General features: G+C 43.0%; 1 protein-coding gene across 1 annotated transcript; it reads right to left on the bottom strand.

Moving 5' to 3' along the window:
• MSL2 (male-specific lethal 2 homolog (Drosophila)) lies at nucleotides 1-25426 on the bottom strand. The gene is made up of 2 exons (XM_015426849.1): nucleotides 24744-25426; nucleotides 1-1650 (listed from the first exon to the last, which is right to left on the bottom strand). The coding sequence occupies exons 1-2, from the start codon at nucleotides 24886-24888 to the stop codon at nucleotides 77-79; spliced, it is 1719 nt and encodes a 572-aa protein (XP_015282335.1). The 5' UTR covers nucleotides 24889-25426; the 3' UTR covers nucleotides 1-76.

The following is a 25426-nucleotide window of genomic DNA, read 5'->3' as shown; positions in this document are numbered from 1 at the left end:
TTCAAAATTGTAGCAGTCCCCCTACCAAAGGCTGGGGACAAGGTGAAAGGGGGGAGAAAGACAAAAGAAGAATGACTCAGCAGTCATATCTCATGTCTATAGCTTCATCCAAGTTCTTATCATCATTTGTACTGGCAGCTAAAAATGTCGTTACTGGTGACCCTGTCATATTAATTACACTGGTACTTGTGCTGGCATTCCGCACAGCAATGCTTGTCACATTAATGCCCAAAGTAAGCCTAGTCTGCTCCAAGGCTTTTTCTGGCACTGCAAATGCCTCCAGTTTTTTCTCCCCATTAGCCATATATGAATTTTGGCAGCCACGGCATATGCAGTCTAAGCAGGCTTTTCGGTTTGAGTAGCAAGGACAGCGTTGGCCACGACATGTAAGAACACTTGGATTTTGGGTGGCTCGGCCACATTTACACCCCTTCTTTTCCTGCTGTTTCTTATATACAGTTTTTGTTGGACTTCCTTGCATGACATGACTGCTACCTTTTGATTTATCTTTTGTTTTCAGCATTCCTGATTTAGATTTTGGGCGAGATTTCTTGGCAGTATGATCTAGATTCTTCTTCATGCTTTTATTTGATAAGAGTACATTTTTGCCTATTTTAGAAGCAGTGCCTCCATTGGGTACAGTTGCTATGGGCTGCAAAGACATCTTAACTTCCTGTTTCACCATTACCGGAGCTGAGGCTCCCAACGTTGGGCCACAAAGGATACTGGAAATTGGAAGAGGTTGCACTTTTTCGCTGTCACTTTCCGATCGAGATCGTTTTCTATTTAACTTAACTACCTTCGGTGTTGCAGCTGTACATGAAATACCATGAGGCGAAGAACCCAATGACATGTACATATTATGGCTAGGAAGTGGAGGGGAAAGCTGCAAAAAAGGACCATTTGATAAACTGGTTTCCAAACTGTGCTGCAGATTAGGACTGCAGACATCTGTGCTAGTCTCCAAGCTCCGCAGTACTTCCTCAACACTAAGCAAAAGAGGATCACCTGGTTTTATGTCTTCGCTGAAACTGCATATGTCTGCACACAAGTCACTAGGGGAAACAGTGTCACAGATAGGCTGCAGACTGCTAGAAATATCTTCAGTTTTCATGTATTGTCCAGGACTACATACATCAATTGAATGTTCGTGTTCAGGGGAAGGAATATTTCCTCCAAGTTTATCTGTTGACAGCCCATTACAATTGGGCAATCCATTAATAACAAAACCTTTTGCATCTGAGTCGCATGTGCTTTCAGGTACAGAAGAATTATTAACTGGCGGCTCATTTGTATGCTCAGAAGTTGAAGGTGATGGGGAATATGTCAGACACAATGCCAAGCCTTCATCAGATGCTTTTTCTGGGTCATCATAGAGTGGGGAACCATCTTTGAGCAAAGTCAAAAGATCTGGAGAACTGTCCACAGCTTGTTTAATATCTTGTGCCAATGGTGTTTGTGTTATGTACTCACATAGTTTTTTATAGCAGTTCACTAGAATGCTTAACTGTTTATTTTCTTCAAACTGCTCATAGTCCTTACACCAACTACATGATGGTTTCATCATCATTTTCTTGCCTTTACAGGTTTTGCAGACATAATGTTGACATGTGGAGTTGGTGGGTGCAATTGGATCTTGCAGCAGATTTCCTAAGAGGAAAAAAGAAAAGTGTCACAGAAACCCAATGGAGACTTGAATTTTAATTAGATCCTTATCATATATTAATATATGTTTACCCTTAATATTTGGAAACACAGCCCATGAAACCACTATGTATGTCACCTGAACAGACTTTCACAGTGTAAAGCAATAGATTGCTAATCAGTTTACTGTACCAGCTATAGAATATCCACAATATAAAAAGTCTTTCATGCCTACCATTCCATTTTGTTCATTTTGTCGCTGTTACCATTAATGCAAGGTTCAGGAAATTCTGTTACTACAGGAAGAGTTGGAACAATTGAGTCCTTGCAATGATCACTAACTGAAATTGATCCAAGACCCTTCCCATGTGCTCTAGTATTTGTACTAAGTCCATTCTACCATTTATCTCAACAATTCTAAGCTCCACAGCAAGATAAAATTATATTAATTCAACAAGCAAGTCATAATTTTTTAACATACATTGCTGCAGCATGAGTATCTCCACTGCAAAATTTAACATACTTAAACTAAGAAAACAAAAAGCTGGTATGCAGTATTCATATGAACATATTTTCAACTGGGAATGGAAGAAAACATAATTAGGTTAAACCAAGAAAAGGAGCACTAAGGACATTATACTTTATCTTTACTAACACAGAGATTTATCAGGTCAGAAAAAGCACATTATAAGGAATAGAGGGAAGGGGGGAAACGTCTTTTACACCATAGATACATGTTTTGAGGCTATATTCTATATACAGGCTTTCCAATGCCTCTATACAAGGTGAACTCAAAATAAAGGTATCTGTCACTCATTCAATAGCTTGACTGTAGATATAATACTGAAAAATTATCAAATTGCTCCGTGCATGGCTATAGGTGACAGCAGTCACACCACTTTTGCTGAGAACTCCTAAGGGTTTGGCAACCAACAGGAAGAAAAAAACCTGGACAGATAAAAATCAAAGACATGCAGCAGAAGTGCTGGCTATCACCTTTTATCTCTCTTCTTAGAGGCTAGGAGAAGGGATAACTAGTCACTAAAAAGAACAAAGTTTGAGTCCAGTGGCACCTTTAAGACCAACAAAGTTTTATTCAAAGTTTTTGTGTGCAAAGCACACTACTTCAGACAAATGGAATAAAATTTCCTCAAGGGTTACTTACAGGAAAAAAGAGGGTGAGGGGCAGCCGTTAGGAGGGGCCACGCAAATTCAAGGTACATATGCAGAGCTGAAATTGGATCAGGTGGCCGGCAATGTTCCCTCTAAGCACCACAGTGTTGTGAGCAGAAATTCTACCTCGTAAGGGAAAAAAGCTACTAGCATTAAAGTTGCAAGCAAGTCTACATTTGACTATTGTGTAAATTATTTTTTAGAAGATTATTTCCATAACCTTATAAAAATCTCAGAATATATATATCAGAGAGAGAGAAAGATTATACTGAGAGTCAATGCCTGTCAGAGTGAAGTCCGAGTGACTGTTCGTAACACCAAGTTTTGCCAGTTATATTTACACGTTTCTTTTTCAGTAACAGTTCAAAATAACCAGAAACCTATTTTGTTCTTTATTAAATAAATAATTTTTTATTTAAGCTTATCCCAGCAATCAGCTCATCTTTGTTTCAAAGCCGAAGAGCCAGCGCTGTCCAAAGACGTTTCCGTGGTCATGTGGTTGGCATGACTAAACACCAAGGTGCACGGAACGCTGTTACCTTCCCACCGAAGTGGTACCTATTTATCTACTTGCAATTTCTTGCTTTCGAACTGCTAGGTTGGCAGGAGCTGGAACTAGAGACAGGAGCTCACTCCGTCATGCGGCAACCTGGGTCTTGAACTGCTGAACTACCGACCTTCCACAGCCTGCAGTTCAGCGTCTTAACCACTTGAGCCACCGCAGCTCCTTGAAAAGCATAATAGGAGTGTGCAAAAAATAATCATCATTTTTTCCTGGCTCAGTTGTAGCCTACGGAGGCCATTACAGTCAATAGCCTCCATAGGCTATAATGGAGATGCGATTGAAGGGTATCTGGGGCTCTGGGGGGGCCTGTTTTTTGACGTAGAGGCACCAAATTTGCAGCATAGCTGCTGGTGCCTCTCCTAAAAAACCCCCCCAAGTTTCAAAAATATTGGACCAGGGGGTCCAATTCTATGGGGCCCAGAAGGAGGTGCCCCCATTCTCCATTGTTTCCTATGAAAGCTTGGTTGTGAGCTGAAGCAGAAATCCTCTGAGCTGACCTCTGAAATGTTGTGTACCAGTGCCCCCTAACACAATTTAGAGAGCACTGTGGTGGCCGGTAAGCTCAAGGGATAGCAGCAAACTAGCACATAAATGTAAGAGTTAACAAAAAGGTATGAGAATGAAGTTAGAGTCTAGCAGTATGCCCAAGATAAACCAAGGAGAGCTAGGCAGTCAGCAGTTCCATCTGTGTGTATTATTTCTGACTCCCTCTTGCTTACTCTGGGTACTGATGGGGAAGCCCTCTAAATTCACAGCAGGCACAGCTGTCACTTAGTGAGTGTAACATGGTTCCAGGGCAGGCCCTTAATGAAAAGGCATCAAAACTATTAAGAAAGATTTCTTGTGATAAGCAAAAAAGAAACAGGTATGATTGAAAAACACAGGGGATTAAACGAAGAGCCTGTATGCCAGGAAAAAAAATCCTTCCTGAAAAAAGCAATACAACCAGAAAAATGTGGAAAAACAGTTTACCACCAGGAAGCCAGGCAATAAGTAATCTTAGTAATTAGCACTACATAATCAAACCACTGCTGTAAGCACAAAAGTAGTATGGAGAATTTTGTCCAACAATGTCATGGCTATAAATGAAACAAAGTTTGACTCCAGTGGCATCTTTAAGACCAACAAAGTTTAATTTTGGGTATAAGCTTTCATGTGTATGCACACTTCTTCAGATACTGAACTATCAGACCAAACTGAAGCTGTTCAAACACAATGCCAACAATCAATAGCTCAAAATATTGAGCTGCAAACATAATGTCTAACAAGTAATAAGAGACATTTAAAATATTATATTTCATTATAATTAACCGTTACCTTAAGTCTGACCATCTGTGTATCAATTTTTGTAAACAAAGCAACTTGGGGAAACCTTTTAGAGAGACAAATAAGCCATCAAATTAAAGCACAGGGCATATAGGTTTGGATTTTATCATCTTACACCAAGTAAATACCCCAAGGTAAGAAGAAAATGTAAAATAAATGCAGCACTTAAAACCTCTAACTGGTGGTAGTAGAGAGTGCCATCAAGTTTCAGCTGACTTATGGCAATCCTGTGGAGTTTCAAGGTAAGAGACCTGCCTCTGCATAGTGAACCTGGTATTCCTTAGTGTTCTCCCATCCAAATATTAACCAGGGCTGACCCTGCTTAGCTTCTGTGATCTAATGAGATCTAGGTAGCCTGGCCCACCAAGGTCAGAGCAAAACCTCTAACTACCTGCCTACAGATCCGTAGGCTTAAGTAAACTGAAATAGGTTGTTTTGAACCACCCATCTGCAGTAATGCTAGAGAATGTTTATGACTAGGTTTGCCAGCTCAGGGTTGGAAAACAGCTGGCGATTTGGGGGTGGAGCCTGGGGAGGGTGGGGCTTAGGGAAGGGCAGGACTTTAATAGGGTAGAATGCCATAGAGTCCACCTTCCCTAAAATTCCACATACATTTTTCTGCCTTTAGTTTTCACTTCAGTTCCCCCCTTTTCCCAATTATTTTGAAACCAATTTTACCCTAATTTTTCCCCTGGAAGCCATTTTTAGTCAGCTTTTCCCTTGTGCATAATGTTTCTGTCAGGTTTTTTTGTCCCACTCACTCCCACCCACATTCAGCCCACTTTTTGCTGATTGGACTGTCGTCATCGTCAAACCACTCCCCCCCCCCCGCAAACACGAGTGGTTTTGGTTTTTTTTAAAGGACCTAACATATTGATATAGCGATACAGAGTTGTAATGATAGTTTAATCATGCCCTTTGAATTCCCAGCTTTCATTTTTTTTTTAAAAAAAGCAAGTCTCTAGTTCCTCCCCTTGTGGAGATATGCCTATTCCCTCATGTTTCTGCGAGGGAAAGCACTAGTGACTTACTTTAAAAAAAATGAAAATTGGGAATTTGGAAAACCTGCTTCAACTATCGTAACACTGTATCAATATTTTAGGGCCTTTCTTTACACAGTGGGATGCTGTGACACCACTGACAACAACAGCACCCTCCCTTGATAATCCTGATTATTTACGCCACATGTGAAAGAAAATAAACTGATCCCATAACTGTGACAATAGCAGAGGGAGGGCAGACATAGAAGTACCATGCCCAAATCAATTTCAGTGCTTGTGGATCAACTGCCAAGAAAATCGGGAGTAAGCTGAGTGTGCAAAAAGCTCTTTAATTTAGGACCCACTATCAGAATTAAACTAGATTACACCTTAAAGTCACAAAAGCTTGGTGAATATTCTTCAAATAAAGTAGCCCTCAAACTCCCCCTCAAAAAAAGACTTTTTTAACAACTTGCGAATATTCTGTTTACACACAGGAAGAATTGTGAGCAAACCAATGTTCTATGGTGCTACATGAGGGATTTGAGAGGCCCATCACTATGAACTAGGGTAGCTGTCTTGAGAAGGGATTTGTATAAAGGCGACAGGAAGGGGATTAATGGAAACAAAGACATGGAATGGGTAGACAAAGTTGGATAGTAGACAAAGAAACACCACTGAAGCTGCAGAGCTCCTTAGAGATCTCCCAGCCTCCCCCATCTGACAGCCTCAGAGTCATCTAAGTCAGTGGGCAAGGCTCCAAACCCTGTCCTGGAGAGAGATTCAGGGTAGAGACTGCCATGGTTGCATGGATCTTCTTATGAGCTACTATGGTTCACAACGAAACAAAAGGGGAAAGATGAAGTGTTAGAGATGCCTGAATAGCTCCCTGAGGGGGTGGGGGAAGAATCTGGGGAGATTCTTAGCCAGGTCTGCTTCAGATGTTTTTTGCCTCTTCCTTCTTCCTTGCTTGCTGAGCAATCTCCCTTGCTACAAAATGTTTCACTTAGTTATTAACCCCTGGTGGAATCTCCTCATTGTCCTCAGATCCTGGGAGGAAGAAGAACTGGCTTGAAAGTGACTCAGCTAACTTACTCCTGTTGTGCGGGAACCTGATGGCCATCTGCTTGCTTGCTCCTCAATCTGCCAGTTAACCTGTCATGGGGCTGTGAGGCTGTGCAGCTCCTTCACCATCTAAAGGGGATAAGGTTCGCCTCTTCTCCCTGAAGCAGTGTTACCTCAGACTGGCTGGCCATGCAATTAGTCAGGGCTCTTCTGCATTGAGCTTGGGGATAATGACTTCTAAGTCCTGTTAGAAAAGACCACTGTTTCTGAGGCTTCCACTGTGGGCCACCATTACCTCAGCTGACCAACCACAAGAAGCATATGTTGCGATAACAAGCCAAAGAAGCCTAACCAAAAGGAGAAAAGGATCTTTTTGTTAGAAATAGGATTGCCAAGACAAAAAACTCCAGCAGAGAAGACATGGGTAAGAAAAAGGAATGTAATTAGAGAGACTTAAGGAAAAATAATGAAGAGCAGTTTGAGCGTTGACTGTATTGAACTGAAGCTGGAAAACTGATGGCAGAGTGACAGAGACAGAAATTGCAATCTATTTCTTGCCTCCATGGGACGATGGGAAATGATGACTAGATGCCCTTCTATTCCAGGGGAGAACACATGGCCTCTACATTAGAAATGTGATGGCGAATGAACCTTCTCCACAATAAAAGATAAGGTGGGAATTTTCAGAGCACTGAAAGGAGCTCCTAAAAATGTAAGAAAAGCCTGATGGTTCAGACCTAGTCCAGCATCCTATTTCACAGTGACCAAGTTGTTGCCCTGGGGGGGGGGTCAAACTGGGCACAAAGGCCAATGCCTTCCCCACTGCTGCCTCCTAGCACTGGTACCAAAAGGTTTACTGCCTCTAAACATGGACGTTCACTTCACTTCCCATGGCTAGCAGCCATTGATGGACCTATCCCCCATGAATCTGACTAGTCACCTTTTACTGCCTTCTATGGTAGTGGGCATTACTATCTCCACTAGCAGTGATTTCCATAGTTTCATTACTTGTCCAGCCACCTCAAGTCCAAGCCCAGAGTGATATAATAAATACATTAAATAAAAAGTACTTCCTTTCATCTCTCCTGAATCTATTTCCCATCAACTTCATCAGGTGCCCCCAATTTGAGATTTTTGTTCCAACATGCATCACCTTACACTTACCTAAACTAAACTTCACATACAGCACTGTTGCTAGGGGTATACAATTGTTTTCTCTTGATAGTTTTCAGTTTGGGTCTATTGGACCTGAAAAAAATTCGGGATTCCCGAAAAAACCCAGATCCTAATACCAGTAATGTATTTGAATCTGGGATTTTTTTGGAAGTCCCAAATTATTTGGGTCCAGTAGACCTGAACATTAAAATACAGAGAGAGAAAAAGAACCACCAGAGCCACAAAAAGAAACAGCTCAGTTGGGGCTCTTTTGGGCACTCTGCCCAAAAGAGCCCACAAAGAAGCTGAGCCATGGGGAGGACTCTCCCCACAGGCTCAGCTAGGGCTCTCTTGGGCAACCAGTTTAAACTGGACTGCCCAAAAGTGCCCACAAAGCAGCTGATCCCATGGGGAGAACTCTCCCCGCGGGCTCAGCTGGGACTTTCTGGGCAGCCCAGTTTACACCAGACTGTCCAAAAGAGCCATAGCTGAGCTGGTGGGGAAAGAGGTCCTTCCCCACTCAGCTGTTTTGCAGGCTGGCTTCTGCAGTCCCTTTAAACACCCCCTGTTTAAAGGGACTGCAGAAGAAAGCCTGAGAACAGCTGAGCAGTGGGAGCAATCTGCTTCCAGCCTGTCAGCTTTTTTGGGGGGGGGGGGGTTGCCAGTAATTCCCAAATATGTCCAGGATATTTTCGGGAATTTTTTTATTTCCCCCAAAATCCCAGACGTTTGGGATGTCAAAACATACCCGAAAAATACCAATATGGTTTTTTGGGGTATATTTTTAATTGGGTAGATTCTAATTGTTGCCACTCACCTTTAGAGAGATCTTCCTAGGACACTTGACAGTGGTTTCCACCACTTTGAATAATTTAGTATAAACTGCAAACCTGTCCACTACATTACTCGTTCTCAGCTCTAGTTTACTTATGAAGAAATTAAATAGCACCAATCCCAAAACCGATCCTTGCAGAACCCTACTGTTTATTTCCCTCTGTTGCAAGAACTGATCATTTACACATTTTCCTATTTAACAAATTTTAATCCATCAAAGGGCCCAACAGGGCCCATTCTCTTATTGCATAATTATTGTATTTACTTTGGAGTCCTCAGTGAGGGACCTATAAAATCTTTTCTCTTTTGGAACAAGTGAAGATGATTAAGACAAAGTTTTACTCAAAACGTGTCATGTGAGGATTTTATGCAAGACAATCTGTAGAATTAGACAATGACAAGTGGGGGAGCCACAAAACTCGCAGGGGGGAATCCTTTCTCCCCATTACTGCCACTTCCAGGCCAGCACATCTCCCAGCTAATCACACCATCACCACTGCAACCATCCAGCTCCCTCAGTGCCAGCTGAGGGGGTGCTGTAAAGACTGCTAAACCACCCCACCTGACTGCCTTGTCGCTGGGAGGTTAGCAAGGACTCACACACCCCACCCAATCCACATAGTTGCCTATTCAGCAGGCAGGCATGGGGGCTTGCTGTCTTTAGAACAGTGGTGAGGACTCCTGCATTCCCCACCCAATTCCTGTCTTACAGCTCTGTGGACTTGTGGGCTTGGTAGGGGATGGTAGAGAGAAGAAGAGACTGGATTTAACCCCATCCTTCATTCAGAGTCTCAGAGCGGCTTACAAACTCCATTCCCTTCCCCTCCCCACAAGAGACACCCTGTGAGGTAGGTGGGGCTGAGAGAACTGCTCTATCAAAAACAGCTCTTACAGGACTATGGCTTGCCCAGGCCATCCAGCAGCTGCATGTACAGAAGTGGGGAATCAAGCCCGGTTCTCCCAGATTAGGACTCCCGCACCCCCCAATTCCCACGTAATGACTCTGTGGGCGGGTGGGTTCAGTGGGCTAAACAAGGGGCAGTGAAGACAGCAGTGCCCTATCTGCCCAAATTCTTGATTACTGGTTCAGGGGAGGGGGCATTAAGGACTCCTGCAACCCCCCTGGTCACCTGATTCCCACATTGCTGGCTCAGGAAGACTCACAGGGGGAGACAACACATTTTTTATTTGGAGGCAATTTAAACCCCCTGAGTATTTTTTAAATTTTTGGGTTCTTTTGCAAACTTGGGGAGTGCTCCAAGTGTGCAGAAAAATCTCTTTAGCCTTCACGTGGCCACAATCCACAGATTTAGATATCTGCAGGTGGCAGCCATGGGTGGCTTAATAGTCTCTAGCCAAATGAAGACCAACCAATCCCTTCTTTCTCCCCCCAGCCAATCCCCCCATCTTTTCCTTTCTCTCTTCCCCCCAATCCAATCCCCCCTTCTTTTTTCACCCCTAAGCCAATAACCTCATCTTTTCCTTTTTTTTTTCTTCCCCTCAATCCAATCTCACCTTCTTTCTCTTTCTCCCCCCACTTCTTTTCCCTACCTTTGAGCAGGCAGTGGCGGCAGTGCCTGGACCCTCTCCCAACTTTTTCTGCCATGGTGGCCTGGCTCAGAACACCTTCCAGTGTTCTACACTGTTGCGGCAAGGCTCAAAGCACCTCCTTGCATTCCCCACCACCACAGCTGGGCCCAGAGCAGCTCCTGGAGTTCTCTGCCACCATGGCCAGGCCTGGAGCCTCACCCAGCATTCCCCACTGCTGGATCTAGAGCAGATCTGCAGAAGCAGCAGGAGCCAGGCCATCAAAGATAAGTTTTTGGGCAGGGAATTTAAACCCCCCACTGATTTTTTTTAAAGTTTTTTCTGCAAACCTAGGGGGTACTCCAAGTTTGCAGAAAAATCTCTGTAGCCTTCGTGTGGCCCTGTCCCTGGATTTAGCTATCTGCAGATGGCAGCAACATGCGGCTAACAGTATATAGACAGCTCCTGTGCTTGCTATAAACATTAAGGATATGTTTATTGTTTAAATAGTTAATAATTTTGTTTACTATTAATATACCATAATGTATATTATAATTTACAGCTTAATTCAGTATTTTCAATGTTGTAAAGTTTATCTTAATACCCATATATATATAGGTAGTTCTATTATGACCGCAGGAGACTGTTTCTGTTTTTTTTAAAAAAAACAAACAAACAAACCAAATTTATCTTTACTTCAAACATTTCCTATTTTCAGCTTTTGTTTTTTCCTGCCTCTCATATGGCCAAAACTAAGATCCAAACACAACTGTAGCATATGGTGCAGCAGTATGCAGCTCTCTCAAGTATTAAGTATATCTACAATTTTGCTTGTGGGAAACTAACAGTGCAATCCTGGATAGAGTTACATCAGTCTACACTAATTGATTTCTGTAGAGTTGGACTAGAGTAACTCTGAATAGGATTGCACCATAAGGTATTTATGTTTTCAACTCCTAAAAACATGCCAAATAGTGCAGTTTTACATGCTGAGTTATAAATGATGCATTTAAGTTGGTAAAGCAGTAAAATAAATTCAAGTTTGATATGGAAAATGGCATTCATTTCCCCCTGCATTTTCATTCTTCTCATGTCTTTAAAATTTCTAGAAATTTCACATCTCTGTTTAAGAAGAAAACTGAACAAAAGGTTCACGACCCTGTGGAACGTAACTATAAAGGAAGAGAGCAGCCTCACCAGCATTCAGCTTTATAAATTCACCATTTATAAAAAAAATAATGGCTAGATCACTTGTGCTCCTTGAACCAAAATTAGGACTAATTTGTGCAGTGCACATACGTGCATAAACCCACAAAATCAAAAGTTCTCCAAGACATGGGAATGGGTGTATAATGCCCTGTAGTAGCTATATCCTAAAAAATCTTCCCTTTTTATTCTTGTTACACTCTTCCAGCAATCCCAACAGCAATGAATATGCATATGGGGCAATAATCACATTTTCACAAATATAAAATGTACTTTGCATGCTGGTGAAATAAGTTACCCCCACTACTGGAAGACACTGTGAAGACACACAATTATGTAGAATAAATGAGAAATAAACTGATATTTATTACACAAAAAACTGATAATCCTTTGTATACACTTAACCACTTCTGCTGCTTTTCTATGTTTGCTATAGGATATAACAAAGATAGCTTTTGAAATTCACTTCAGACATCTCACAAACACCATTTATGCATCCCTAAATCCTGAGTGCCAATCACACCCAAATTCTTTTTGCAATACCAAGCATCCTAAACAGATGCCTATGGATTAGCACTTCATGACCTCTAGTTTTATTTGATGATCTGCTACATAACAGCTATTCTTTCATCCTAGACTTTGTTCAGATCCAAGTTAACATCGTAAAAATCTTGAGTATGGATAAACAGTCATTGCAAAAACAGATAAGAGCTCAGTATTAGAGATGCAAACCAAGAATACCCTTTGTCTCATTCACTGTAAGTAGTTACAACCATCCTGTCACGTAAATTATTCATTGTCTCAGTTCTAAGAATTCTGCCCAACTGTATCTCATTATATAAAATACATTTCCTCCATATTTATTACTCAAATTTCTAGAAATGATACAAGCAAATATAAATAACTAGGAATAAGGCCCGTTGTGGAAATAAATGCAACGAAATCTAGAAAGAGGCTCCGGGAGAGTGCCCTAGCTTTGGGGACATAGTGTGAATTTGCTGTGGTATAATGACAAAGTCCACCGTTTTCTCCAGAGGAACTGATCTCTGCTACCTGAAGAGCAGTTGTAATTTTGAGTGATTTCCAGCCCTCACCTGGAGATTGGCAACAATTGTTACCAAGGACAAAATGGCTGGTTTGGAGGGTGGAGTCTATGGCATTCTACCTAAGGTCCAACCCCTCCTCAAACCCCACCCTCTCCAGGCTCCGCCCCTCAAATCCCCAGCCCATCTCCTCCCCAGCTAACCATCAACCTACTATTATCTGCCCCTCTGACTTCAGCTGACTTCTGCCCTCCCTCCTGAAGAGCAGTTGTAATTCTGAGTGGTCTCCAGCCCTCACCTGGAGATTGGCAACAATGGTTCCCCATGAGGGACTGGCTGGTTTGGAGGGTGGGGTCTATGGCATTGTACCTGTCTGAGATCCCACCCCTCCTCAAACCTCACCATCTCCAGGCTCCACCCCTCAAATCTCCAGGAATTTCCCCACCTGGAGTTGGCAACCCTATCTCCCTCCCAGCCAATTGTCAACCTACCATTATCTGCCCCCTGACTTCAGCTTTCCATCTACTCCCCCTCCCTCCTAGAGAGCAGTTGTAATTCTGATTGATCTCCAGCCCCCACCTGGAGATTGGCAACAATGCTTCCCCAGGATGGAATGGCTGGTTTGATGGGTGGAGTCTATGGCATTGTACCTGTCTGAGGTCCCACCCCTCCTGTAAAGTAAAAAATGGGATGGGACCCTTTGCACCATCCAGTGCTCATTGGAAGAAGGTTGCATAACAAAGTTGATACATGAGCATATGCAATAAGACTCTCAAAACTAAACTAGATGGGATGCTGGAAGTCCCATGAAAGGATTTCCCAGGCATGGTTTATGTTTTTATGCCATCTGTTCTTCAAACAGCTTGAAGTGGCAGATGTGATCCCCTTCCCTCATTTTATTCTCACAAACCCTGTGAGGTTGATTAGGTTGAGAGACAATGACTGGCTCAGAAATCTTCATTGCAGAATGAGGACTAGATCCCATTCCTCCTTGTTTGTAGTGTTCCAGCACTCCAACCACTCTTCCACACTGGTGACAGCTAACCACTGGTAAATGGATGTCCTGGGAGATTGCAAGTAAAGCCTCAGGCCATGGTGGGCAGGGAGGGTTAACCCTTTCCTCCTGTACTCTTTTTCTAACCTCAGGTGCCTTCCACTGAAATTGCTCTTTCCTGTTGGGGAGCAGAAAGTCTGTGGCTGGTCCGAAATCACCCAGGCAGCTTCCATAGGGATGCTCCTGCTGAGCAACCTGCTGAACAGGAGCAAGCAGCCAGGGCTAGTGATGCCATGCCAGTCAGGAGGCTTGAAGTCACCCTGAGAGTGCTGGCAGGCCCAGGGTTGCCATTGCCAACAAAGACAAATTGATGCAAAGGATGATGGAAAAGTCTCCATATCTCTATTTTACCAGAGGCTCTGGGTGGGTGCCCCATGGTAAATGCACCAAACAATTCCTAAAGATTTTCCAAAACACTACTCTGTCGATAAATCATTTTCTACACTCACAGCGTTCCCTGCCAGAATGCAACTCATCCCCAGCACTTTGAATTAGTACAAGAGCTTTTTTTGCCTTGTGGTATTCTGCTTGTGGTGTGATCTGTCTTTTTTGTGGTGTGGCATGGTTGTGTTATTGGGTTTGTTTCTTTTGAAGGGGAACTGTTGAGTGAGGACATATTTTACCTCAGAATACACCAGGTCGCATAAGCAACTGACAGTTCCAACTGTTAGAGGTGCGGAATGGAGTGATGTCCGTTCAGCTTCCATATGCAAATGACCTTGAAACGCTGGCCCAATTAGAGAAGAGTGGTCTAGGTTGCAGTGGGTGGGAGAGAACTCAGGCAACACAGCCAGTGGATAAAGACCGTGATTGACACATCACGGAGCCAACTGATTTTGGAGTGCACAGAACGTTGTGAAAGCAATGTTGTGAACATATAGAGAAAGCAAAAAGCATCAAAAATTGCACCAGAAAACTGTAAATAGTATATGTTTTATCCGGGGCACAGAGTCATCTCTACAACTTGCCCTCTGTTGGAATGTATTTCAACATTCAAACTCTTCATATTTCTACCACATTCTATCACATTTCAAATTTTGAAACACCAAAAGTACAGTTTACAATTATAACAAACATCCCCACTGTATTAGTGTAAAACATGTTTCCATCCATTATCTTTGACTAACAAAATATCAGCTAACAGGAAGTGGGACGAAAGGGGGAAAGCACAAAATTATTCAATACAACAGTCTAAGGCAGCACTCCAAATTGTATCATGTTGTAACTAAAAACACTGGCCATGAGAAATGTGCATCTTACAGCCGGCCTTGATCAATTTTTTTGGGTTCTAGAAACCAGCCCAAAAATTTAGGAGGCAGACTCATATTTCAGTCTTCAGGGTTATGTATGATCGTATTTTCTAATTGCTATCACCAGAAAAAATCTTGCAACAATGGAATTTCTAGACACCATGGTGACCTGGCACCTGGGGTTTGTCAAGCCCTGTCTTACAAATAACAAGTTATAGAAACTATTCCAAAGAGTCCTTGCATTAAAATAAAATGAACAAACAGAACTATATATCACAATATACTATAAATAAATCTTCCTTGTGTTTAAAACACACATACGCTACCTTTCACCCAATTTTGGCCCTCAAGATGGTAAACAGGTAAACATTAAAAGCCAAGTTTAAATACAATACATAAAACAACCAGCAAAAAAGAAAATCAATTACCATAAAAGCACTGGTTCTTGCTACATTAATAGTTATCATTTCCCAGAGGATCATGACACAAAAAGCTCTAAACAGAATCTGTCATCTGATTAACCTAATATCTAAACACCAGAGCCAGCCTAGAGATGCAAGGCCCGGAAAAAAATCAGGAAAATTGGGGGGAACTGTTTCCCCCTCGAAGCACTTCCCCCTAGAAAACTGGGGAGGGGGGGATTACAGAATATTTTATTTGACAATGATATGACAAGGTGTTCATATATTTAATCCTCCAATATTATTTCTAAAAGCTATGTAACATGAAGACTTTTATGTAAGATTATGTAAAGTATCGAATAATTGTGATTCCTGTACACTGAGGATACGCTAATGCTGGAATACAGTTCAAATACTGAGAAAATACTGAGGATACCATTCTCAAATGCAAGGGTAAGATGCATTTCTGTCTCCAGGGGTCACTGCAGTTGTCACAATAGAAGGGAAAATGTTTCAGTTTCCTTTTTGCTTGTGGGCTTCGTCTTGTTGGTATACTATAGCTGGTGGATGGGTTTCGGTCCTCTCAGCTAGGCTTCAGAAGACTGCTAGAAAGCACTACAGAGCAACCAAAGGAGCTGAAACTATACTTAATTGAAAGCCCTATGAGGAAAGGTTAAGAGACTTGGAAATGTTTAGTCTGGAGAAGAGGCTGAGGGGGGACATGATTGCTCTCCTTAAGGGTTTGAAGGGCTGTCACTTAGAGGAGGGCAGGGAGCTGTTCCTGTTGGCAGTAGAGGATAGGACTCGCAATAATGGGTTTAAATTAAGGTACTGGCTGGATATCAGGAAAAACTTTTTTACAGTAAGAGTTGTGCAACAGTGGAATCAGCTGCCTAGGGAGGTGGTGAGCTTCCCCTCACTGGCAATCTTTAAGCAGTGGCAGGGCCAACACTTGTCAGGGCTGCTCTAAGCTAATCCTGCATTGAGCAGGGGGTTGGACTAGATGACCTGTATGACCCCTTCCAACTCTGTGATTCTATGATTCTAAATTCATCTGAATTCAGAAAACTGAACCATGAGTGCTTTATGTCTGTACTGTTGGAGGAGTAGGAGGATTAGGGGAGATAAAATAATGTTCTTAGTTTTGTTATGTTGATTGTTCCTTCAGTTTTCATTAGGGTTTTTTTTGCCTGCTCTCATAAACTGGCAAAAGAGGTACCTTATAGTTCAGGTGTCTTCCATTTCAGGACCTTGTAGCTCCATTTGTAACAAAAAAGAACGTTTTAAATAGTAAATTCAATGTGTTATTATTTTCTCTGTAAGCTGTACTTTTAATATATCAAACATAATACTTTTACGCCAAGCCAATTTATGCATATTGTATTTTATGTTCCCAAGTAATTGTTCTGAAAATTTCCATCTGGGGAGGGGGACAGAAAAACCATTTTCCACCCATGGCTTCAAAATCTCCAGAAATTTTACATGTCCAAGCCAGCCTGATGCTTTCGGCATCCTAGGCAAATTTCTTTTGTTCCACGGCTACTTCCCTCCTGTTCGTTTTAGCAACAGCAGCTGCACACAGAAGCAATCAAGGCAACTTCCAGCCTACCTTGTGCCACTCTCCCAGCCAGGTTATTTGGGGGGGGGGGGGCAGAGGAGCAGCAGCCGAGGCATTTGGGCAGGTCTTGGAGGAGGAAGAAAAAGAAGGCAGGCTGGTGGATGCTGGCTTTTCTTCAGTCTCCAGAATAAAAGCATATAGGGAAGAGGAGGCTTCTCTTGCCTTTTAGGCATCCCTCAAAATCTGGCACCCCAGGTAGTCAGGCCAACCCTGCTAAAGACAAGTTGGAGGCCCACAAAATAAATAAATTATTTGAAAAGTCTTCTTGACCCACACCCTCCAGTCCAGATACTACTAGATTAAACAGGTTAATTTCACCACCCTCTCAGCTTCCCCTTCCCCTTCTTTACTGTCCTCAGCATTCAGCACCTTCTAGAACAGGGGTGTCAAACATGCAGCCCGGGGGCCGAATCAGGCCCCCAGAGGGCTTCTATCAGGCCCGCAGTGGAACTGGCTGTCTTCTGCTGCTTCTTCCAGTTCTGCTGCTCCTGCGTCATTGTAGCTTTGCAGCTTACAGATATGCACCTGAACAGCATACTCAAGATTGCAACAGCACAGACATTTTGATGCAATAATTCAGAGCAAGAGGTGTCAGTTATCAGACACCGTTAAATAAGCAAAATATTGCAAGAGTGCTAATGTTTTAAGCATGTTTTTTATTTTAAGTTAAAAAAACCCTTTGTATTTGTGTTCTTTATAAAGTTTATATCTCCGCTATCTGGCATTACATTTTATGACACACGTGGCCCGGGCCCAACAAGGTCTCATTTATGTCAGATCCGGCCCTCATAACAAATGAGTTCGACACCCCTGTTTTAGAACACATTTCTCCTTGTCCTTCACCGGGGTGGGGGCTTTTAGATTTGCAGGTTTTTTTCTTGGAAACACAAAATGCTGATGGAACCTGCAGAACTCCCTACCCTGTGTGTGTGAAACTGTTCTGCTACCCTGCTGATAAGTACCCAAGTATCAAGTCTGCTATTAGACGAGACAAGAGGGGGACCCAGAAAGACTTGAAGGGCATTTCCTTTTCTTCTCCCCTACCATTTCCTCCTTTCCTTCCCTGAAAGACCCCATAGCCTCTCACCTTTTCCTACCTCCTTCTCTCCTTCCCACACACCACCCAACCTACCTTTATCTCCCCCCGCTTCAGTTTCCCCTGCTACCTTACCTCTGGCAGCTCACCTTGGGAAAAGTCTGTCCAAGCTGCACAGGACCAGGCTGGAGAATCCACAAGGACTTGCAAGGGGTACTTTTTTTCTTCCCATGGCAAACCCCATATCCTCACCTTTCCCTGCTTCATTCTCTCCTTCCCACCTATCAGCCAGTCTACATTTTATCTGCCCCCAGCTTCAGCTGTATTTATTATTTTTTACTACACCCAGCAAGATTCCATGGCAGAGTGGGGACTGGAACCTGTGTCTCCAAGATTCCTTATCTGAAACTCTAACCACTACACCACACTGGCTTTCATGTGGCGGCTGCTGTCAAACAATAGTGAGCAGCTAGTGCTGCATGAAGCATGGAACTTCCGTGGTATCAAGTTGCCTAGTGGTAGCTGCTGGGTCTAGGCCCAATGAGTCCTCCCTTCAAAGGCCAAAACAGCCCTGCAAAGGGCCCTGCCCTCTCCACCTGCCTCTTACTGATGAAAACCAAGACTTCAGCAGGCAATACTGTTGGCGTTATCTAGCAACAGCCACAGAGGGCATTTGTTGTTGAAAGCTACAGGTGCTGTTCTATTATATGGGGGAATTTTAAATACCCCTGTGGGGTTTTTGCGTGTTTGTTTAGGCTCAAGATTTTTCTGCAAAGCTGGGGCTTTTCTCAGGCTTGTACAAAAATCTTTCTTGTCTGTTCATGGCTCCAATACCTGGATTTAACTATCCGCAGATCTGGGTACACTGAGAATTAGATATACTGATAACATTGGGAGAACTGTTAAAGCCTCTCCCCAACTGTAAATAAAGAGATCTTTTCACCTAATAAATCATTTGAAGTGTACATGCTCCAATCAAGCCACTCTTTCCACATTATTGATTTATTCTCATTACATAGTGATTGATTATACAGGAGAGCACATGGTAAATGGGTCAAAATTTAACCTTGTGTAATTACTTCCCAGCAGCAAGTATAGCTAGAAGCACTGACTTTCCCCATAAAATTGTGAGATGTTAATATGTAAGTATGCCATTTCTAGTGCGATCCAAGTAGGACCTCCCTCAGTCACATACCTTCAAAAAACAAAACGCATGATAGCCAGCCAACATGGAGCATCTATTGCCCGTCCTTCCGCTAAGTAAAATCTGTTTTAAGCATGTCTTTCCTCATGTACCCTATAAGCATTTTGTAAATTTCAAATATTATAAATATCATCAAATTTCAATGTACTATGAGGATTATTTAACTCCTGATAGAATAGAAATGTGATGTCAAATGCAGAGACTGCACTTTCTGTCATCATATTAAGTCTGATCTAATATCTGCTAGCAAAAAATACAAGTTGATTATTTATCTTTGAATCTAGGAGTCAGCCCAAAAATTTAGAAGACAAATTATTGTAACTGTAATACAAACACCACAACATATAGATATTCTCAACTAACTTGCTAACTGAAACTAGAATAGGTTCTAAAAGTTTTAAATAAACTGTTGCTGCAGGTATGGTTCTGTTCTTTTCCTCTAAATCACTACTATATAAGATGCAGGTATAACCACTCCCACATAATTAACTCAAAGTACTATGTGTGGGAGACAGTACCTCTCTGTTTCTCCAGTACTGCAACCAAAGCTAGCAGCAACAAGCAGAGGGATTCAATTTGTGCCCCTTTGCAGAGGGGATACAGCTGCCATTTTTTTCTATCCTGTGCATCTAATCATGCATTTCCTCACTTTCTTTCCTCCTAATCTCCAAGTTGTGTGTGGAATATTATTGGGATCCTGTCAGTGTGGGCGACCTTCACAGAGAGAGCCAGTCTGAAGAGGGGAGCTATAAAGTTAGTCAGGATCTTCACAGCAACCCAGGAGATGTGGGGGACACACACTGTTTAAGTCTGGCATTATAATGAGGCAAGAGCAGGCAACAAATCCAAGAAAGAGAGCAAAGGCTGACAGCGTGCAGTGAGTGCTCAGGCAAAGTATGAGTAAGGTAAAGCAGGCAACTGATGAAGAGGCAGGTAGGGAAGGACAGAGCTGAATGAACAGCCCAGGGATTCCACGAAAAAAGGGAAGAAATGGAATAAGAGAGATCTGGCAGTTTTGAGCACCACAGGCCAACTTAAGTCTGTTTTCCCCACAATGCGCACTTAGGACTGCAGCCTCTCCCTGGCCCTCCATTTCAAAACACTCCACTTCACCATGTCTGCAGCTTGCCAGAGAACCACAGCCCTGAAGGGAGCCCCCACCTGTCTCAACTTCTCACCCCTCACAATTTATATTGCAGCCTGAAGTGCGGCTGCATCCCCAGCTCCTGCAAACTGCCTCTCACTTCACTATTGTACTGCACTGCCTCTGCTCTGCCCCATGTAACAGCCTGAGGGTTGTGGCCACATGACCTTCACATTTTTGTGGGTCACTATGCTGATCCTTGTTCCTGACTCTCAGCTATAGGAAGCCACATGTCTCTGTTGGTCTCCTCCACTGGCTCTTGCTCCACTGCTTTTCAGAAGCTTTTGGAAGATCTCCTTTGCCTTACCTATACCTGAATCCAAGCAGGCTATCAGAGGAGGGTGGCTTTGGCGCACCAGGCATCAGAAGCAAATTTAAATCACAATTGTGATCTGGTACCCAGATTTGCCAAGGACAGTTCTATTGCCATGTTCAGAATTAGATATATTATTTGAGACCACTGGGCATATTTTAAGTGCCAACCACACACTACTGACACTCAGGTCTCCTCTCCTTTATGTAAAGCTCATCAGAAAGTCTTAAAGTTTTTACCCTACACTCTTCAGATTATATACAGTCCATGATTCAATCCACTGCATCTTCAGGTTAAGGATGTTCACCAGCAAAGCTGGAAAAAGGTTCTGTCTGAAACCATAATTCTGAACTGCTGCTAGACAGTTCAGAAATACTGTGCTAGATGAACCATAATCTTTGCAACTTTGGAGACAAACCAGATGTTACTTTTTTCATGCCTTTTTGCATGTTCCCCTTAGCCACACAGTGGCTACAGGGGATTACTTCTAAAAGAGAGAGAGAGTGCCCAAACGGGCTCAGAACTGCACTTCAGGCATTTCATGAGAAAACCATGCAGGGGAGGTTATTTCACCAGTTTTGCTGCTCCATGTGCACATATAGTCCTCATGGAGCAGCAAAATCAAAAAAATAACCCAACATGGTTTTTGCATGAGAAAAATACTGGGGAGGAGAAGCCCTTCCTCCCCCATGGCACTGTTCCAAGCCTCTTTATTTATTTATTTATTTATTTTATGAAGCAATTCCCTACAGGCTGCAGCCACTCTGTGGAACATGTGAAAACACATGGTAAAAAAGTAATCCCACTCCTTCACGTTCATCCTTGACAATACCTTCACAACATGAAAACTGATTACCACAGAGTAGATTAAGTTGGCTCTCAAGACTACTGGGAGTAAGTAGCTGTTTTCTCAAAAGCAATAGATACCTACTAGCAAACTAGAGTGCACTCTGAAATGCCATCATGTGTAAACAACTTTTCAAATTCTTCAAATATTTAATTCAAATAGAGATGTCTGAATAGAAAAGCCCAGGTGCTTTTAAAAAAATTAAAAAGCCATCACACTTTGTTTTTGTTTTCAAGTTTGGCTTCACAGTCAAACACCATAGTAAAAAGTTAATATGAAAGACAGAGAAGAAATTGGTTTCAATATCTGAGGTTAAGAGGAGGAAAAAAACTAAATGTATAAATGCTAGCAACATAAAGGCAAATTTGAGGTAGAAAAACAGCACACACAGCACCCAGTTGTTCAGTAAAGTGAACAGTAGAGCTGTTCACACCTCTAGCTTGAAAAATCAAATCTAACTAAAGTCTGAGTCCTAACAAAGAAGGTTTTCTGCATGTTTGATTCTAATCAGCCAGGCTTACAGACTAACTGCATTACTTCAAATCCACCATTTATTCTTTATTTAATTTATTCACTGTGCCATATGTGATCCAGATCCTTCAATGTGGCAAGATTTTCACTGTACAGTTAAATATTTTCAATGCACAGAAAAACATCCATCCTCTCTTACAATTCATGTACATTAAGAAAATACCAAGGGAATGGCTGAGGAGGAAGCTTATTAGAAGTGTCTGCTTCAGATGGGAAAAACAGTACCTAACTGCTTCTTACTATCAGCAGAAAGAGTTGTCAAGAAGGGAGGGCAGCAACATCAGAGAATTCTTTTCCCAGTGCCGTTTGAAACAAATCTGAAGTCCTGCTCACTACTGGTGGTGTGCAAAAGATGCAGGAGAACCCATGCACCCTAAGTTCTTGTTCCTGCAAGGCTGTCAGCTCCTTGCTAGTTGCACAGTGAGGTGATTTCCATTGCAAAACATGGATACTTAAACATTAAGATGCACTTATCAGCCTGATGTATCAAAAACAAAAATGAGCTTTTCATAATTTAAAATATAGCATGAGTTATGAAGTTGACAGCTACCTCAATAATCTCTCTCCTTAGGTGGGGGGGGGGTCCTTTAGTAGAACAGTCTTGACCTATTAAAGTTATGTATCACCTGCTTTTTGAGTGTATACTGACCAAAGATATTTCAATCATACATTTTACCAGTTAATTGAGAAACGTATTTAAAGAACATTTGTGTTTTATCTATTTTATAAACATTTCCGTTTCAAAACTTGACCTTGAAAGAGGGGCATAGTAATCTTCAAAATATTAAAAACAACTGAGTGAGAAGCTTTAAAGTATGTGAATCCTACAAGTTAAACCCAACTAATAATCCTGGAAATATATGTCTGGTGAATTTTTTAAAAACACAATAAACATGATGATACAGGTAGTTAGACTTAGACTAATTGGAAAGAATCCAAATGTCTAAACCATGATCCAAATAAAACAAATAAAACAAACGTTCAGACCAAACATTTATTTAATATGCTAAACAATAAATATTGTGTAGCCATTAAGGTGCCACTGGACTTCTGATTTATTTTGCTTCAACAGACTAACATGGTCACCGCTCTACAGGTCGCTTAACCAAAGTACTTCAGGCCTACCAATTTCAGTGAGCTGTGAACTGAGCTGTAAAGGTGACCAATTCATACTGACAGAGATCACTAAGTGATAGAGGTTAGTAAGTGTTCCTACAGTAGCTACAAAATAAAACTTGCTTTCAGAAGAGGCCACAGGCCCTTTTAGTTTACAATAAAATATTACTTTTTAAAATTCAATTCAGACCAATTATCTCTATCTAGAGTTATCAAGAAGAATAATTAAAATATAAGCTATGATCAAGCTTGTTAACCTCCATGCTGGAGCTGGCATAACACAGTACCTAAGAGCACAGTAGACATGTCTCAGTTTAGCAGCTCAGCCATCCATCTGAAATACAGGAAGAATAGCCCACCTTTTTAAAAGCAAACCTTAAACACTGCTCTAATTTATGCGTTCTAAGTTGCATTACATAAAATTTAGAGATCTGGAATTATAAAACTGACTTGAAGTGCATTAAGTTGATGGAGAAGGTGTTGTGTCACAGCAGTGCTAAAATATGGGTGTGCAAACCATCATTTTATTTTGGTCCAACAGGTGTACAATTAAGGGGCAGACAGTATTTGGATTCTCTGCCTCAAGTAACAACATGTCTTGAGCCAGCCTTGCTAATAAGCTTCACGAAGTTTATCTTAGATGGATCCTTTCAAAATCAATTATTGCCCCCTACTTTTAAGGAAAGGATCATATAGCAGTTAAAGACTGACAAGAGCAGTTCCTACCTTATCCAGCACCACTTCCTATTTCCCCTTTGAGCAAACAATCCCATCCTTTCACATTCTTGTCCAGTTTTTAGAAGCTAAACATTTTTTGGAGCTCAGTAACACAAACTTCTTCATGAGGGAATTGGGGGTGCATGTCATACTACTACTTTATGCAATTCTACAGGCGGTGTACATTTTTAAAAGTGTGACACAGAAGCAATTTCTCACAATACTCATTGGTCACTAAACTAATTAAGAGTCTGTGTGACACAAGTCCTTCATGATCTGATTGTTAAAACACACAGAACAATATCATTACAGAATTATCTCCTTTTGCTTTATGTCTGTCCATGATGACAGGACACTTTCCCCGACAGTCTACTGCCGGCTCCTAACCCTTCTCCAAACCAGCAAACTTTGTTTACGGAAACACCTCCAACTTATTGCTGTGCATCAACCTTGAGCTCCCGCGTAAACTGACTGCCAAAACATCTTAAACTACACAGGGCATCAGATCTATGACCTGTGCATAACTAAACACAACACATTATTAAGAACAGAATTCAACTACAAAGACTTTTAAAAAATCAACAGGGGCAAAAGTTCTTAAAAGCCAGTCTCGTACGAGGCATTTAAAAGATCGCAAAGATAAGTTTTAGTCGAGCTTCTTCTTCTATACCCTTTACAAACAACCTGGCATTTACCAGATTTGTTCAGGCAGCAAATAGGCTCCTTCGCGGAGCACTTTTCAAAAGCAGGGCAGGCAGAAGGGGGGGGGAAGAGTTTCAAACTCCCCGGAGGAAAGAGCGAGCCATTCGGGGCGTGCGCCTCTCTGATCGCGAGGTCTACCCCAGAGGCAGGCGGCTTTGCTCCCTGCCCATTTCAGTGGGTGTAACGAGCAAGACGAGAGCAAAGCAGGAGGACTGGCGAACCGGCGGGCGGGCGGGAGCAGGAGGGTGCCGGCTCGCCCGCGGCCCAGAACAATAGAAAGCGCTTCACTCACCGCACACACAGCAAGAGAGCGACTGCCGGAAGTAGGGCAGCAGCTTGCCGATCTCGGCCAGGCACTGCGGATCCTCCCCGGGGCCGTAGTTGAGCACCAGGCGACTGGCGGAGATGTACAAGGCTGTAGCATTCACCGGGTTCATCGCAGACGCTGAGGCCGACGGCTCCGGGCTGAGAAGAAAGCGCGGCTCCGCGCCCGGGCAGGGCAGGCCGAGGGGCGGCTGTACTCCTAGCCCCGCATCGAGGCGCCGACACAGCCAGGGCCGGAGCCGGGGCCTGCTCTCCCTCCCCCTTCCCAGCCCTCGCCCGCCGCAGCTCCTCTTGGCGGCGGCGGCGGCGGCCCGAGCGCCTAAGCTAGGCGGCGGGCCATGCCGGCCTCTCTCCCTCGCCCTCCCGAAGCGGCTCAGGCGGAGGGAGGGCCCCGCATGGGAAGAGGGGGGCGGCGGCGGGATCCGTGATCCCAGCACAGGGCGACGGCCCGGGCCCGGCTCTGGAAGGGGCGGGGGGGAGGTGGCTACGCCCGGACTTTCAGCGAGGCCGCATCACCGCGCGGCGCCCGGGGCCGCTTCCGCGGGGCCAACAGCTTCCCCTCTCCGCGCAGGAATCGGCCACCGCACACCCAGCCCCAATGTCAATAGCAACCGTTAGATCCAACCGTCACTGCGCAGCCATCGCCGCGGT

This window comes from Gekko japonicus, unplaced genomic scaffold, assembly GCF_001447785.1.
Source record: "Gekko japonicus isolate JY-2015 unplaced genomic scaffold, Gekko_japonicus_V1.1 scaffold14, whole genome shotgun sequence".
Taxonomy (NCBI): Eukaryota; Metazoa; Chordata; class Lepidosauria; order Squamata; family Gekkonidae; genus Gekko; species Gekko japonicus.
This window is presented reverse-complemented; position numbering and strand designations above follow the sequence as displayed.